Genomic DNA, 18,014 nt, shown 5'->3' on the forward strand with positions numbered 1-18,014 from the left:
AATCTTCATGAGCATTTACACACTAGACCATGTTAATTTTTTCTCCTTTTCCATGAACATTCACACGAGTCCATGTTTGGTTGTCTTTTATACCATTCTAGAGCTTCTTAAGGTGAGACTCTAGCTCTAGAGAACTCTTGTTAGTACTTGTCGATAGGCTAAGTACTATTGTGATACTTTTTAGACTTTATGCTTTAACTAGTGATTAATTTTTTTGGTTTCTATGACTTAAAAATTAATTGATTTTAATTTTTTTTATCGAACTAATACGTTGCATAACAGAGATGCATGATCATTAACATTTCAATTTCAAGAAATTATTTTTCTAAGATTTGATTGGTTGAATTCATTTAGCTCTTGTATTGGTAGGTGGATTGTAAAACTGATAATTTGTAAGAGTTTTTTTTTTTTTATCAATAAATGATTGAAGCCTCATATTATATTAGATAAACAAAAGAGAGTACAAAATTCTCTGTTCTAACAGGAATTGGTAGGAAAGAATGGAGTAAGAAACCTCTAGTCTTGCCCAAGACCAAAGTCCTATATTATACAAATAATAAAAGGGGCATTCCTTAGTGTGGATACAAGTTCAAAATAATAAAGTAATGCTCAGATGAAAAGTTGAGCAGTGCAAAACGTCCAGGATGAAGGGACCAACAAGAACCAGAAATAACAGACAGTCAACTAGAAGGAACAAGAAACCTATCGAAGGAAGAGAACAGAATTGTAGCAAAAATTCTAACATCCAAAGGGGTTGAGAAGCATGAGTTATAGTGAAATAAATGAGGAAGGAAAAAACGTAAACCGAAGATAAACAATGGAGAGTGCAGATCAATGTCTAAATGATAGTTGTCAATACCTAATTGGATAGAATAATCATAAGACAATGTTTCATTCAAGTCTTAAATGCAAGTTAAGGATCAATGCAAAGTTATGACAAAGGGTTAATTTGATGCAAGAGCATCTTGCATGGGAAAATTATTGAATTAAAAAAAAAAAAATCTAGAGGAGAGAGAAAGTGACGAAAATTAGAGGAGAATTTTTTTTAAAAAATAGAAAATGGAAAAAAAGAAAAAGAGGAGGAATTTCTATTTTCGAGGTGCATAGGTGGCATAATAGAAAAATAAAATAAAAAATGGTTGTCATTCCATTTATCGAGGTGTGTGGGTAGAATTCTAGAAAGTTATGAATTATATTGTAGAAAGTTGTGGATATTGTAGAAGGTTATGGAAGTTGTAGAAGGTTGTGGATATTGTGTAGGAGGAATTCTAGAAGGTTGTGGATAAGTCATGCATTGGCTGGTAAGTGTCTATTTAAGCAAGGCATATGAGCATTTCTAAATCAAGCTCGAGAAGGAGAAGCTCGAGAAGTAGAAGCTGTGGAAGGTAAAGATTTGGAAGGAAAAGCTTCAAGGTGTGAAAGTTGGAAGGTGTGAAGGCTTCAAGGTGTGAAAGAGAAGGAGGAAGTGAAGAGTGAGTTTTCCTGAGTCTGTGGACAGAGCGTCGAATGTGAGGCAATTTACAGCAAGATTATGGTGGAGTTGTGAGTGTAGATAGAGCGCCGAATGTGAGGCAGTTTACACTTGGATCTTGGATAAAGTTGGAGAAGAGCTAGTGACTACGGTTTAGAAACAAGGAGGTTGCTTGGTGGCTTGTGAGCACAAGTTGAGATCTTGGAGGTTTCTACTAGAGTGTGGATTTGGACTAACTTGGGTTTGGATTGGATCTTGAGAGATCTTGCAGAAATGTTCATGGTGGTGTGTACCTTCATCAAGTGGTATTAGAGCATACCTTCATTAGTGGTATCAAAGTGTACCGTCATTAGTGGTATCAGAGCAAGAGTTCTTGAGTGTACAAGTAGATTGCCAAAGTGTGAGGCAGTTTGTACCAGGACCTTGGTTGGGTGAAGTTTATCAGAGCAGGAGTTCTGAGTGTACAAGCAGATCGCAGAAGCGTGAGGCAGTTTGTACCAGGACCTTGGTTGGGTGAAGTTTATTAGAGTGAGAGTTCTTGAGCATGTAAACAAATCACCGAAGCTGAGGCAGTTTGCACTAGGACCTTGGGAGGACATGCAGATTGATTGATTGATGTGGAGATGGAAAACTGAACTTGTTGAGGCATGATTGTGGAGAGATGGTGGATTGCAAATCCGTTGTCCTAGACTTGTGATGTGGTTCCTGATTGTTCGTGCGAGGTGGCAGGTTGTGATCTGACTTGCAAACAATTCAAGGTTGTCACAAGGAGCGTGGAAGGATTTGTTGCAGAGGGTTTACGAAGATCTTGGGAGATGGCTCCAAGAGGATTGGACTCTAAGATGATTGTGAAAATCCATGATATAGTGGAGAGGAATTTTTCTAAGATGTTTTCTCGGTTGGACGCTAGATTGGTTGATCAAGCTAAGAAGGTCAAGGTGGAAGAAGATGGTTTTGCTGATCAGTTTGTGGAGCCTGATGTAGAACCTGTAGAGCAAATAGAGGTTGTTGCTAAGGATATTCCTAACCTTTCTGATGTTGGGATGGAGATTGATTTTAATGATTAGTTGGTTCAGTTTGACATGGAGACTACAGAGCATTTGGTCGTGGATGATCTAGTTGATGTTGGTGGTGATTTGTATGTTGCAGAGCACTTGGTCGTGGATGATCTGGTTGTTGTTGGAGGTGAGTTATGTATTGTAGAGCATCTTGTTGTGAGCAATGATATTGCTAGTTTGGCATGTATTGATGGAGATCTACATGTTGGTGCTGATATGGAGTTTGTTGTTGTTGATGTGAGGTTTGTTGCTACTGGTGTGGATTCACTAGTTGCTGATGTGAATGAGGGTTTGTTGATGAAGAATTATGTTTAGTTTGTTCCTAGGAGTGAGCATGCTAATTGGATGGTTGAGATTCTGGTGTTTGATAGAGTAATGCAGATGTGGAAGATTTTCATGGTGGTTTTCTTGTCCCCGTTGAGGTGGAAACCTTTGGTGAAGATGAAGATGGTGGTAGATCTTTCTTTTTTGGTGTCAAAGTGTGGGACACACTTTTCTATCTACCAAGGGAGTCTGATGCAGGAGCATCTTGCATGGGAAAATGATTGAAAAAAATATATATTTTGAAAAAAAAAATCTAGAGGAGAGAGAAAGTGACGAAAATTAGAGGAGAAATAATTTTAAAAATAGAAAATGGAAAAAAGGGAAAAAGGAGGAATTTCTATTTTTGAGGTGCATAGGTGGCATAATAGAAAAATAAAATAAAAAATGGTTGTCATTCCATTTATCGAGGTGTGTGGGTAGAATTCTAGAAAGTTATGAATATTGTAGAAAGTTGTGGATATTGTAGAAGGTTATGGAAGTTGTAGAAGGTTGTGGATATTGTGTAGGAGGAATTCTAGAAGGTTGTGGATAAGTCATGCATTGGCTGGTAAGTGTCTATTTAAGCAAGGTATATGAGCATTTCTAAATCAAGCTCGAGAAGGAGAAGCTCGAGAAGTAGAAGCTGTGGAAGGTAAAGCTTTGGAAGGAAAAGCTTCAAGGTGTGAAAGTTGGAAGGTGTGAAGGCTTCAAGGTGTGAAAGAGAAGGAGGAAGTGAAGAGTGAGTTTTCCTAAGTCTGTGGACAAAGCGCCGAATGTGAGGCAGTTTACAGCAGGATTATGGTGGAGTTGTGAGTGTAGACAGAGCACCGAATGTGAGGCAGTTTACACTTGGATCTTGGATAAAGTTGGAGAAGAGCTAGTGACTGTGGTTTAGAAACAAGGAGGTTGCTTGGTGGCTTGCGAGCACAAGTTGAGATCTTGGAGGTTTCTACTAGAGTGTGGATTTGGACTAACTTGGGTTTGGATTGGATCTTGAGAGATCTTGCAGAAACGTTCATGGTGGTGTGTACCTTCATCAAGTGGTATTAGAGCATACCTTCATTAGTGGTATCAAAGCATACCCTTCATTATAATTATAATGTTCTTCACTAAATGGATGTATTTGTAATGAATAATAGCTCATTTTAAGGATTATCCTGATTTGGATTTGTTTTAATGTTTTGATGCCTAGTAATGTTCTTTGTTGATTATTGAGATTAAATTGATTAATTAGTTTGTAGTTAATTGTTATTTTTAAATAATATGTTAAAAAGTATTCATAGTATTGAGAAACCCATACAAGCCTCAGTATCCCTTGTAGTGTTTAAATGCTATAGATTGAGAATATAGGGTGAAAGATGAAAAGGCAAAAGTAGAGTCTAGCCTTTGAGTGTGCAGTAATATGATCTAAAGAAATAAATTACTGCAAACGAGTACATATAATTTTTATTTTTTTTGTAGATTTAATAATTTGAGCAATAAATTCTAACCTAATTTGAGAATCAAATCTGGTATCCACATTCAGACATGGACAATTCCATACAAAGTGGTCAAGCCCAAAAATCCATATCGATCAAAAAACATACATTGATTAGATAAAGGACATACTATTATCATAAACAATATATTTACATAAGAGGGATAGCCATAATCTATCGAGTACTAACAATGCCCTAATCTTAAGATAATCTACTCACTACTTAGGGAAAATGTAGCAAGCCTAATCTTAATATAACTCAAAAATTATACATCTAGGGCCACACCCAAAAGCCTCTTAATGAGAGGGAGCAAGGGCCACCATACTGAAAAAAACAAAAAACCATCATCACCATGCCCGAGACCCCAATTATTATTCAAGTGTCTTCTTACCAAAGACCATGATGATTTCTAAGGATTCCTTGATGTTTTTTGCCCTAGAACCAGAGGGAACTCATAGGCATTTCTCATTCTATTGGATTTGTCAAAATTAGGGAGGCAGAATTTGATGGTATCTAGATCAGAGAAGTCCATGTCCAGGTGAATGTAAGCATCAAAGGCCTATAGGTAAGTCAAAAGTCACTTCATCATAGGATCCTCTTTAATGCCTCTCCATCACAACAGAAATTGCACACTGGCTTCCATTCTAGGCCATTCTTAGAAGAAGAGAATATTATCTCTGATTACTAAACTAGGGTGCCTAGGAATAATTGTGAGCTCAAAATTGCCTAGTTGGTGTGCCATGTAGGGTTCTGACAGTAGGATTTTTAAGTTTCTCATTGATACTAAAGACCACTTGTTCTAAACCTACTAACCAGCTAGGGTCAAATAGGTTATAGCAAAGTCTGATTATATCTCATTTCTCTACTTTAGCCCTAGCTAGGCATCCAATCCATGTCCCCAGGATGTCACTATTGGTATGCCATGAATAATCATAGTTAAAGACTCCTTCACCCAAAACCCTATTGACAACAACCCCTACTCATGTCATCTATGGGCCTAAGTAGCTAGTTCCATCTCTCGAGTTTAACTATGCGACAAAAGGCCATAGTTTGAATTTTAGAGGCATGACACAGACAAATATTGGTATCCATGAAGGGGAAAACCCAAAATCAATATCAGACGATATGGGAGAAATGTGGAGAGAAAGGGACTTGGCTCGCATTTATAGAATTACAACAGAGTAGGGAAGGATCTAGAAAATTGGGTGATGACGCACTTCCATGCAACTGAATGATTATTCATCCACTCGAAATCATAATTAAAGTGATGCCAATGATCACAATATCTCTGGGTAGTAGATTCATGTATGCAAAAATAAGTGAGTCGAGATTAACACCAATAGGGATAATCATGGATCCAAGTATCAAGGGAGATTTCAATAGAGGACTAGATCTTATAATAATCATCCCTAACTAACTATGATTAAACAATATAATGTTTTCTCCATCTGTACCTTTATTTGCTAAAATACCAGCTTCAATATTACCTTCTCTAAGTATGTGTAAATCTTACTTCTTCTAATTTTTCCAACAGTCTAATGGTTTTTTCTAGTCTAGAGTTTAATATCCAATTAGGAGCTCTTTCATTCCTAAGCGCATTTAGGATGATTTGTGAATCTCCTAATACAAAGTTTTAGTCCTTCATCTATTGCTTCTAGTTTTTCCATATTATTAGAGACTATTCCCAAAGGCTTAGCTCTTTTTATGAGCCAATTTCCATATTCCTCCCTAATTATACACCCTATTCCTGCTTTTTCGGGATTGCCTCTAGAAGCTCAGTCAAAATTGAGTTTCTTCCAACCTTTTGGTGGAGGTTCCCATTTGCATTCTTTTTTGGTTGTACTATTGATTCGTTTGTAAATGAGGGGTGGATTGATTGGATGTTTCCAATTCTTTTTAATTTCGACATCCTATTTTGAGAAGGAGCTTTCTTCTTTTGTTGTTTTCCTGAGATTGCAATTTATGACCTCTATAATGCTAGCTTCAATCTTATTATAGAAAGATGTTAGATTGAGTTCTTCACTCTTAAAGATTCATCTGTTTCTTTCCTTCTATATCTCCCATACTAGGATTGCTAGAGTGATATTCCAGATTTTTTCGTATACTTTATTGTTTGATTTTTTTGGCCAACCTATCAGATGGTCTTGCCATTTTTCCAGAATAGGAGCTATCCAATTTAGTTTGGATTTGAGTCGTAACCAACATTCCTTTGCAAATTTGCATTGGTATAGAAGATGCTCTACAATTTTTTATTCTTCTTTGCAGAGAGTACATCTTGATGGGCCTTCAAATACCATTTTCCTAATTCTATCAGCTATTAGAATTCTCTTTTGGGAAGTTGCCCATAGAAAAATACCTACCTTGGGAAGACCTGCTGGATCCCAACAGAGGTTTACCGGGATGTTTATTGCTTCCCATCTTTGTGAATTTATAATTTGGTTCTATCCCTCCTTTACTTTATAGATTCCATCTTTAGTAGCTACCCATATAAGTTTGTCCTCCCTATTTTTGAAGTTAATCGAGTGCTCTCTAAGGATATTTTCTAAGATCTCCTAATTTGCATGATTGACACCATAATTTTCTAAGGATTTCCATTTCTAGGTAGTTTCTTCATTAGACTAGTCTAGTTGAATACAATCTTCTATCTTAGTTCCCCAAATCATTTGTAATTGATTTTTTGCATTGTGGGTTATGTCAGAATGGTCAAGGGAGGGGGGGGGGCGTACCTATTCTAGGAATCTTCCTACAATAGAGCTTTATCTCCTTTCTTTATATCCCATGTAGTATATTTAGTGATTAGGGGGTGACATTTTAATAAAAAATTCCATCCTGTAGAGCCTCTGGGAAGGTTCCTAGTTCTAAATAGTGATGTACTATCTAATACATTCATATATTTATTATATACATTTATAGCCCATTTGTTGTCTCTTTCTTAATAAAATCTCCATACTTGTTTTGAGCCTAATGCTTCATTCTGCCAATCTAGATTTTTTATTCCTAGTCGCCTGCTTCTTTTGGCCTACATATTTTTTCCCATCATATTAATGTTCCTTCTTGTCTTCAACGCCTTTCCAGAAGAAGCTTCTTAATTTCTTTTCTATTTTTTGATTGATATTCTTTGGTAATTATGAACATGATAGTTGATAAGTAGGTATAGCTAATAGAACAACTTTGATTTTTGTTACTTTCCTAGCTTTGGCCAACCATTTTCCTTTCCAAGCTTCTATCTGATTATCCATTTTTTCTAGTGCATGCTCCCAACCTTGATTATTTTTATTCCTTTTATCGAGGTATATTCCTAGATATTTACAAGGGAAGGTACCTTTCTTATACCCTAGTTCATTGCATATGTATTCTTCTCTATCTACTATTGTGTTTAAGAAAAAGATTTCATATTTTTCTACATTGATTTTTTGACCTGATGCTTTTGTATAATTGTTTAGGATTGTTTTAATATAGTCTGTATCTTTTTTAGTGCTTGCTCTAGCTAGTATTGTATCATCATTGAATTGCTGATGTGTGGTATTAGCCACATTTGTAGTGACCTTTATACCTTTAATTTTGTTTTGGAGTTGTGCAATCTTGATTGATCTCCCAAAGGTTTCTACTATGATGATGAATAGAAAGGGAGAGATAGGATCACCTTGTCAGAGCCCCTAGATATACTAAAGAATCCTTTTGGAGTTCCATTAATAAGAAGCAATATTTTTGAGGTAGAGATGCGCTGAAAAATGATGTTGATCAATTGATTTGAGAATCTGAAAGCTTCGAGTGTTTTACATAGCAATCTCTAGTCTACTTTATCATATGCTTTTTATATATCTAATTTTAATAACATACATGCTCCTTTATTCTTTGATGTTGAGTGTATTGTTTCTTGAATGATTGATATCCATCTAGAATAGATCTCCTAGGTAAAAATCTTGTTTGTTCTTCTAATGTTAATTTAGGGAGATGCTTTTTAGGTCGATTTGCTAAAGCTTTCGAGAAGATTTTATAGATAGTATTATAGAGAGCGAAAGGTCTAAAGTCACTTGGTTCTTTTGCCTTATTTTTCTTTGGGATTAGAGTTAGGAATGTGCGATTGATTTCCACTAAAAGTGTTCCCCCATTTCTTGATGCTTCAATTGCTTTCCACAAGTCTACTCCTATTATTTCCTAGCAATTTTTTGGAAGAAGAAAGCTTGGAATCCATCTGGTCCTGGTGATTTATCCGGATTAATATTAAAAAGAGCCATTTTAATTTCTTGCAATGTGAATGGTTTATTGAGGATTTATCATCATCTATTGTGATAACCTTAGGTATTGCTTTCAACATCTCCTCTTGTTAAATTCTATTAGAAGTTTCATAATTATTAAGGATATCTTTGAAGTAATCTACAAAAGTTTCAACTATTTTGTCTGGATTATCTAAAAAATTACCTTGCGAGTTTTTAATTTTTGATATATTATTATAGGTTCTATGTTGTATGGTACTTGTGTGGAAGTATTTGGTATTGCGATCTTCTTTTGCCAGCTATTTCTCCCTATAATTTTGCTTCCAAAATACCTCTTCTTTAACTAAAATTTCTTCTTGTTTTAGTAGGTATTCTTTTTCTTGCAAATAAGTTTCATTATTCATTCCTTTTTTGATAACTTCTTTTTTTAATTTTTCCAATTTTTCTTCTATATCTAACTTTTATTTAAATATATTTTTGAATTGTACTTTATTCCATTTAAGAATCTTTTCTTTTATCATTTTTAGTTTGGATACGAAATAAAACAATTTTTAGCCCTTAATTTGTTCTTCTTGCCACCAATTTTTTTTATTATTCATGAAGTTTTGGTTAATAAACCACATTTTTCATACTTAATGGGTTTCTACTAGGTTTGGAAAGCTCCTTGATTTCAATTTTTACCAGAAAGTGGTCACAGCTTGCCATTGGTAGGATTTCTGCATTGATTTCTCTTTCCAGACTACTTAGATCTCCTTTAAAAAAGAATCTATCCAATCTTTCTGCTATGGAGCTAAAGTCTTTCCTTCTGTTATTCCATGTGTATACTCCATTTTTTGTTGGAATATCTATGAGTGAATTTCTTTTTGTCCACTCTCTGAAATCTTTTGTTGCTCTTGGTATTGTCTGAATCCCTTCATATTTTTCATCCCTTTTTAATATTGCATTAAAATCACCTCCAATGATAATGTTCTCAATCTGTAGTATGCTTAAAAATGTGTTGATCTCATTCCATACTACTAATTTGTTTGCTGTTAGTGTAGGCTCATAAACATTTATTACTATAATTTGGAGATTATTTTTTGTACTTGAGACTTTGCTTCCCATCCAATTAGAATTTGAGGTTATTATTTCTAGGTTGATTTTTTGATGATTCCATACTATTCCTAATCCACCTAAAGCACCATGGGATGTATTGAATTCTTATTTCCAAATTCCTAGTCTCTGTCCTAACTTTATACCTTCTTCTTTGTTTAATTTTGTTTCTTGAATTAATAGATTTTTTTTTTCAAATAGTGTGAGATTACGCTTCAATAAGCATTTCTTGCTAGGGGCATTTAGACCCCTAGCATTCCATGTTGTAATTCTCATTGGTCCTTGGGAAGGTTCTTCCCCTTCCTGCCTTGTAGAATTTCTCTAATCTTAGTTTGTTCCTTTGTTTTTCCTGCTGCCTCTCTAAGCTCCTCGAGTGATTTTCGTCCTCGTTTTAGTTTTAGTTTTCCATAATTAGGTGGTTTCAACCCTTCATGATTAATTGATATACCCAACTTTTCCAAATTTTGTTGATTTCTTACCTTTTCTGCAATTTCTGATTCTTCTGTTTCCTTATCATCCTCTATTAAAAGTTCTTTAATCAGTTGGTTGCTTATTGGGTATTCTTCTACTTCTATAGTTTTTCCCTTTCCCTCCATTCTATCTTTTTCTGGTCCTTCTTCCTAGGTGGAATTTTCCAGCATGGTTCCAAATTCTTCCCATGTTGAATAATCTTCTCTTTGGTATTCTTGTTCTTCTCCTTGTTTACTTATTTGTCTGCTGTTCTGTTATGTTTCTTTGAATATTTTTTCTATCTCTACTGGTATCAATAACTCTGTCTCTCCTCTGTCTTTTGTCTTTGCTTATCTCTTCCTTATCCAGATGAAACATATCCTTCCCATTGTTCAGTGTCTGCTAGAATTTGTAACTTTTGTTTTTTGTTTTTTTCCTAATGGTAACATTACTCCATTGGACTAATTCTGTTGGTGGGATATTAGGGTTCTGATCATTTTTCTCCAATGATTCTTCTCCTTTTTCTATTTGATTTTGTGCTTGATTCACCTCTTCCTCTAATTCCATTACTATACAGGTCTTTGTTTCTGACTCTCTATTGCAATTTTTTCCATTCTAATCCATGTTTATCTCTTCTTCTAATGGTTTTATCTTTATATTGCCTCCTCTTTCTATATCGTATTTCTGAATCTGACCTCAAGGCTGTCTTACCTTTATGTTCTGTATGCTTGCTATTTGCTATGATAAATTGGTCTTTAAGATCATTTTGTAGGAGCAGTACCTCATGGGAAAGCATATTTAATTTTTCAACATTGATCTCTATCTCTTCTAGTGTGTCCTTTTCTATTCTGTAGTCTTTACAATTTCTATGTTTTTCTATTAAAAGTTGGTAATCCATATTTGTCTTCCATCTGTATTTTGTATCTTCTTTTCTTCCTATATTTTCCTTTTGATCTTCTTGAACTACCTCTTTTTCCTTTAGGTCTTGTTTTCTTCTACTCTCTAATTTTCTTTTCTCCTTGTTTTCTTCTACCTTTTCCTCCCTTTTCATGATTGTCCTTAATATTTTCTTCAAGTTATTCTTGATGTTTATACTTTTAAAGTTTGCTCCTATTATTTTGTTTATTTCTCCTATATATTAAGTAAAGGTTAATTTATATATAGATCTGTTTGTTATGAATTTTCTATTTATGGATTCACTCTATTCTCTTCTAATTGAGATTAAGAATCTTATCTTACTTGTTTTAAATTGATTTACTTCAAATCTATTAAAGTTCCTAGAGATTGCCCTATTCTTCTTATTATGTTGATATCATTTAATTCTGATGGAATGTTTGCACATTCCCACCATTTAATTGACTATTTCTACTTATTATAGTTTTTATTAAAATTGGGCTAGCATGCTAAAAATTTAATAGGATGCCCTTTGTAAAAACAATTTGATATTTCTATTAGTTCATTCCTAAATTTAATATCCTGACATTGCAGATACCAATATTGATTTACATGAAGAGTTATGCTACTTACCTTTGCTCTATAGATTTTTGTTAAGTTCCATTCCAGATTGGCTCTATATTTTGCTAGACCATTCCATATTGCATAGATAGCTAGATTAGAGCATTCCTGCCATTTTACTTGGCTATAATTGTTGCTGATGATAATTATTTTGATGTTTTCAACATTGTCTGTATTTCTTTGGCGAGGGTTTGTAACTTCGCTCCATTTATTAGATTTAGACTACTTTTTCTGATGTGGGGGAATATACACAGGTGCTTGGGATATCTTTATTACCTTTTTGGTTGATCTATTAATAGGATTTTTTAGTATAGACAAAAAATATTTTTGCTTTTCTACTAGGGCTTTTGACTAAATCGGATACGGCTTCGAAGATCCTAGAGGTATATTGTTAGGTTTAGAGATCTGTATGGGTTGAGATATTTGAGTGCTTTGCTTTTTATGATTATGCGTAGACTTATTTTGTTTACCCCCTCTGCTGATGTATTTGGTTTTCTTGATTCTTCAATAGTTGATCCAAGCCTTCATTCCTGGTATAGGGTTTTAAGGATTTTTTTTGTTGCCATGCTTGCTACACTTTCTATTTTTAACTATCTTCCAACCCTCTTCTTTGTTGCTTTTCTGGTTTTTGTAAATTACTACATTTCGTTTTGTGTGAAGCCTGATTAGGGTTTCAAAACCATTCATCTTTTTTAGTTTTTTGCAATCTTGCTATTTTTCCTAGATGCAGAGAGTGCATCAAATCGATTTTTGACTTGTAGGGCACTTCCTCCTATAGTCTGATATTGACTTGCCGTATAGTTTAAGGGAGGTCTACATCTGAGATTAATCCCATTTCTTGCTTTTTTCAAAATTTTCGTCATTTTTGCTAAGAGAGCTTTTATACAATAGTTTACATCAAAGTTATCATTTTTAAGAGTTAGTTTTTATTAAGGTGAATATGATTCATTAATGTTTAATAATTTATAATGTAAATGATTTGATTTAATTTTTTTATATTTTAATATTATATTTTTTTATAATATAATATTTCTCATTCAATTAAAAATACTAAAAGACATCTTTCACATATTATATAATAGTTTAAGAAATACTATTATATATTATTATTATAAAAATATTATTATTTTCATAATTTAATATATTTCTAATATAATATTACCAGATGACATATATAAATAGAACATATATATTAATAATTATATTTATAATTTTTTTAAAATTTAAATTATAATTAATATCATTATAGGAAATTATAACTTATCTAATATTTTTATTAATTAAATATTTTATAAACTATAATAAATTTATTAAATATTTATATAAAAGCTATAGAAAATTATAACTATCTAATATTTTTAGTAATTGAATATTTTATAAACTATAATAAATTTATTAAAAGCAAGTACTAATTATGGAGAAGTTGTTTTCAATATTAGACGTTTTAATTTTCTATCAATACCTAGATCCGTCACCCCTTCTAAAAGTACCAATACTAAAATGATAGAAAACTTCACAAAATCTCCTATGAAAGTATAGGCGACCGTCAAATTCTTTAGCAGTCCTTGAAAAAGCGAAGAGACCAGATTATTTTCGGACTCGGGAAAATGCATCGCAGTTGTGGGAAACCTCTGTTCCATATCCTGAGAAAACAGTAGAAAGCAAGGTATGAAATGTTTTTCTTCTCTTCCACGTGTTTTAACTAATCCACAGGAGCAATAAAAATGTAGAAAGATTTTTTTTTGGCCCCTGAACATATCCTTGATTATATAAACATTCTGCATTTACCAGGTAGGAAAAAAGATTTCACTACCTCCCCTTCACTCAAACAGAACCGCCATTGAAAACACACACACAAAAAAACGAAAGTTAAGGAAGGGTTTTAAGTTTTTTGGGTTTCGGAACCATAGAAGTATAAAAAGGTTAGTCCTCTTAGTGCACAGCTGGACTTGTTAAGGGCTTTTCAATCACAGTTTATTGCGATGCTGCAAGTATTTTCATTTTTAAGAGTGTGACTTGGTTGAATCCTAGAAGGGACTCTGTATATCTAATTTTGTTTAAGCTGTATCTATGAAGAGTCTTCTTGTTCTTTAACAACGTGAGACGCAGGTAAATGGTTTTCACGGAGCTTAACGAAAGAAAACTTAAAACAATCCATGCCTTGGATTTAATAGTTTCTCGTACATTAGCACGTCTTTCCCTGAGGACTTGCCTTATAGTAAACGCTTCTCTGTTTTGTTTTCTAAAGATTGTGGAATTGTGTTCAATGTAACTGTTATAGTAATCAATGTATTCACGGTTTCATTCATGTGTCCAGGGACCTGGAAGAAGATTTAAAAAAGAATTGTTTCAGTTTCAATTGACTGTTGAAGAGTAATATGCCGGCTTCCAAGAGATTCCATATTGGTTAGCCTCTTCATCCATTTTCAATATGGACTTTTGCGCTATAAGTTTCCCTTAGCTATAGCTTGGTTTGTAGATTCTTTAAAACGACACCAAATGTGGGTGGGGAAACTCTCTTGTTTGGTACGTAGAGAAGATACTTACTGGTTTTGTTATCATGCACAGTGCTGGGGTTAGAATTTCTGCTTTAAGATGTAAGCTATGTCATCAGAATTGCCTTGTGACTGGCGAATAGTACATATAACCCGCTGGATAATTTCTGCACACATATTTTCAATTAGTGTGCCCTAATATACATGGTTTAGCATTCGAGCACTGAGCCTTACCCGCTTAAAGGATTTTGTTATTTTGATTAGGTTGTAGGTTTATCGTGTTATGAAAAATTAAATCTCAACGTTAACTTTAAAGTTTTGATTCTCTGATGTTATAACTTTTCCTCGAGCTCAGTTACATAGGAGTTTCCTATAGCATAGAGCTGGTGTCTTGTGTGCCACTTATTAAAGTATTAGCATTACAGGCAAATAGGGTATCACTTTGCATGGAAGCTACAGAGAAGTATTACTTGGTACTAATATTGAAGCTATATTGTGAACAGACGATAAAGTCGATGATGCAGGCTTTGGGGAAGAAACAAAATATTTCTTTGATGAAAGTGATAGTGAAGATGGTCATAAGGCAGATACCGACATTCTTACTTCTCTGTAAGTTTCTTTGTACTTAAATTGTAACATACATTAGCACATACTCATCTGCAAATAGATTTGAGATGTTCCAGGAAGTATACAAAAGGCCTGAAGTGCCAATCTCTATGTTCTTACACTCAGATTGTTATGGGATTACCACCTTGAGTCTTTTTGATACCTCTAGGCAAATATCAGATTTGTATTTAGGCTTGAGTGCATTACTCTCTTGTTACCCAGACATTCAGTCACCTACGCGCAGTGCACACACCAAAAATCCAAGATGTGTCTGTTGTCAGAGAATATGTAATTAAATAATAAACATTACCTTTTATTGTTCAAACTTCAAATGTGAATGAATTGTAGAAGTGTTAACTAATGCAAAGAAAGAAAGAAAAAAAGAAATTCAAGAACAGAGTAGGTCCCTTGAAGTCATTGAATTCCTCTAGCAAATCAGGAGTGGATATGGAGAATAAATTAAGCAGAACTGTTAAAAGAATCAAAAGAATTGGACTACGTGGAACTAACCCTAGACTAGTTGGTAAATAGCAAACCATATAAATATTCAATACAAAGCAATTCTGTAAACTCAAGGATACATACCAAAACAAAATTGCTTATAGATAAGATAATGCTATTAATGTCCAACAAGAGACCTAAGTTACCGATGCTGGTTCTGATGCTGATGTGGGTGCAGGGTGCTGATGCGCGGATGCACGAATTTTATTTTTTGGGCATTTTGAATGCATTTGGGTGCGTCCACACACACACACACACACACACACACACACAGGCTGTTCAATATATAAGGTATTGTCTTCATCAAGCACCCAGAATTGACAGTTTGCTGCTCATTGAGGTCAGATAATTAATTGCAGATTTATCTCTGTGTTAGCTCTGCAAGTCAGTACTGAAGTCATCTATTAAAAATTTAAATAGACTAAGGTTGCTTCAGAATTCTTATACATAGCTATTTTGTTATGAATAATCTGCCATCAGTCGAAAGAAACATTATAGATTTTGTTATACAGATGCTCTTCAGATGTGCCCGGATGCTGTTTGGGTTCTCTTTGGATGCTCTCGGACGCATCCCACATGCATCCATAGGCGCTGGAAGAGCTTCCTGTGTGCGTTGGTGCAGGACCCAAACACATCCGCGCATCCTTAAGCACCCGCACCAGCATCCAATGAATTCCTAAACGCACTGGTATCCAAGCAAGAGACCAACAAGGGTCTAAGGGATTGGAAGGCTACAACAAGGAAGAGAAACAACCAAGCAGGAGCACCAAATGGTGTTCGGGAAAGAATGAATAAGAAAGAAAAGAAAGGAAACAACAACAACAAATAGACAAGAGAAGGACTAGATATCCTTTCTCAGTGAAAAGAAATCCAACACCGAAGGGTAAGGCCCAGGATGACTAGGGGTTCGAGCCCATCTTTGAGTATTACTGGAGATAGGGTGCCGTTTGATGAAACCATGATGAGGTCTAACAGATCTAGCGTGCTCGGAGTCGGGTGTAGCAAGCGGCCGCTTCATGTCCCTGGAGGGGGACATGGGTGGGAAAAAGGTGGTGATGAGCTGATCCGAAGCCTGACTTTGAGGAAACATGAGTTGTAAAGTGTGGTCACGGAGCTGCAAAGTTTCACAGAGGTGAAGCACTAAACACCACTGGTCGGAATAGCTGAAAAATGCCGAGAGGCATCTACAATCTCTGAATAAATAGTGGAACATGTCCTTTAATCTCATAGTATATAGGGCATCTGAAGATGAAATGGATCTCTATCCCTGTCTCGGATAAAGTGCAAAGGCGGCAATTCTAGTTGTCTCTGGTCAAATGATAACTCATTTGGCACTGGAGCTAGTGGTAATCGACTTTGAAAGACCCTAGGGAGATACAGAGGGTGTGGCTCTGACGCCAACTTAGGTAGAAGGGATGCACAATAATCCCATCATGGGTCTCTAGAATGTGCTAAGAATAGAAGGCCATCTGTGGGTGCAGGGGGTTACTCTAGGTTGTGGTGATGTACTGTATATATATGTCAAGTTTGATGTTCCCATTCAATTTCTGTTGCGAAGGAAGGAGATGGGCAGGAGCATCCAATGAGAATTGGTAGGCGGGAGACAATCCATGTCAATCCCAATTGAGCTCAATAAGGTAGTGGCCTGGGTATACCAACAATGAGCCCTGGTCATTGTGCTAGAGCTGGTAATATTAAGGAGCATAAGCAAGGTAAGAGTATCTGTGGCGAACGTCCGTGGTGTCTGCAAAGTCCCAAAGGCGGTGAATGAACTAGATCAAATCGAAGATGGCGCTAAGCCTGAAAGGATGAGCCCAAAACTCAGCCAAAATAATACTATGCGGAGTGGGCTAGCGACATTTGATGATTCGACGAAGGAGAAGGGTTCGGACCCGCTCGATTGAGGCCCAATTAGAATCAAGAAGAGAAGGCCCCCAAACCACTGAGCTGTATAAAACTGTCGATTTGACCAACGAGTCCAAGAGAGATAACTTGGACTTAGTGTCCTGAAAGTGCTGTCGGAAACATTGTCTCTCCAAAAGGGCGAGGGAACCCATCCCCTTGACAACCTTGGGTAGGTGGGTAGGCCTCATGTTGAAGCGAGGGCCAGAGAACTTGACCTCGAGATAATTGTATGAGGAGACAATCTCGATCGGTTGACTTTGGAAGCTAAAGTAAAGATGCGAGGTCTTTAGACAGTTAAAAACCATAACCCGTGTCTTGCCCAGGTTCACCGTAAGTTGATGTTGGTCACAAAAAGAGGCTAGCCCATCAATAAGTCTTTGGAGCCCTTACAGAGAGTAGGCTAAAAGGACCACATCATTGACAAAAAGGAGGAAGGAGATTAGAACCTGGTGTAAGTAACATCCATCCTTGGGTAGCGAAGCCTCACTAAGAAAGGCCTCGAGCTCATCAATATAGATATTGAATAAAGTGGGGGAGAGAGGCCAGCTCTGCTTCACCACAATGGTGGTCTGAATTGGATCAGAGAAACCCTTTGTAGTCCTAAATCTGCCAATCACAGTCTCATAATCGTTGTGCAAAGAATATCTGAGATACCGATGCCTTTGAGCCTTTGGAAAAGGGCCCCTCGAGGGACAGAATCAAAGGCCTTATGAAAGTCTACGAAACAACAATAGACTTTCATAGCGCGATGCTGAGCCTCCTTAATGGTAGCACGTAGTGTCAGTATGTGATCCATAGTCTGGAAGTCAGTACAGAATCTAGCTTGCCCCCTCTAGCACGACCTTGTCTCTTGTCAAGCTGTCTAGAGAGAATAGTGTTCAAGACTATGGCATAAAGCTTGGCAAAGGTATGCCCAATCATAA

General features: G+C 35.6%; 1 protein-coding gene across 9 annotated transcripts in view; it reads left to right on the forward strand.

Annotated features, from left to right (window-relative positions):
* The first annotated feature begins 13,072 nt into the window (after positions 1–13,072).
* Positions 13,073–18,014, forward strand: part of LOC149571828 (rRNA processing protein-like protein) — a 124,542-nt gene continuing 119,600 nt past the window's right edge. For 2 of the 9 annotated variants that reach the window (XM_089813236.1, XM_089813241.1), the window contains exons 1-3: positions 13,073–13,250; positions 13,902–13,990; positions 14,583–14,688. In XM_089813236.1, the coding sequence (XP_089669362.1) occupies positions 13,963–13,990; positions 14,583–14,688 (134 nt within the window). In that variant the 5' untranslated portion in view covers positions 13,073–13,250; positions 13,902–13,962. The other 7 variants (XM_089813234.1, XM_089813239.1, XM_089813235.1 and 4 more) reach the window with 6 other exon arrangements.

The sequence above is a fragment of the Cupressus sempervirens genome, chromosome 2 (genome assembly GCF_028749045.1).
Source record: "Cupressus sempervirens isolate cs-2001-9-10 chromosome 2, ASM2874904v1, whole genome shotgun sequence".
Taxonomy (NCBI): domain Eukaryota; kingdom Viridiplantae; phylum Streptophyta; class Pinopsida; order Cupressales; family Cupressaceae; genus Cupressus; species Cupressus sempervirens.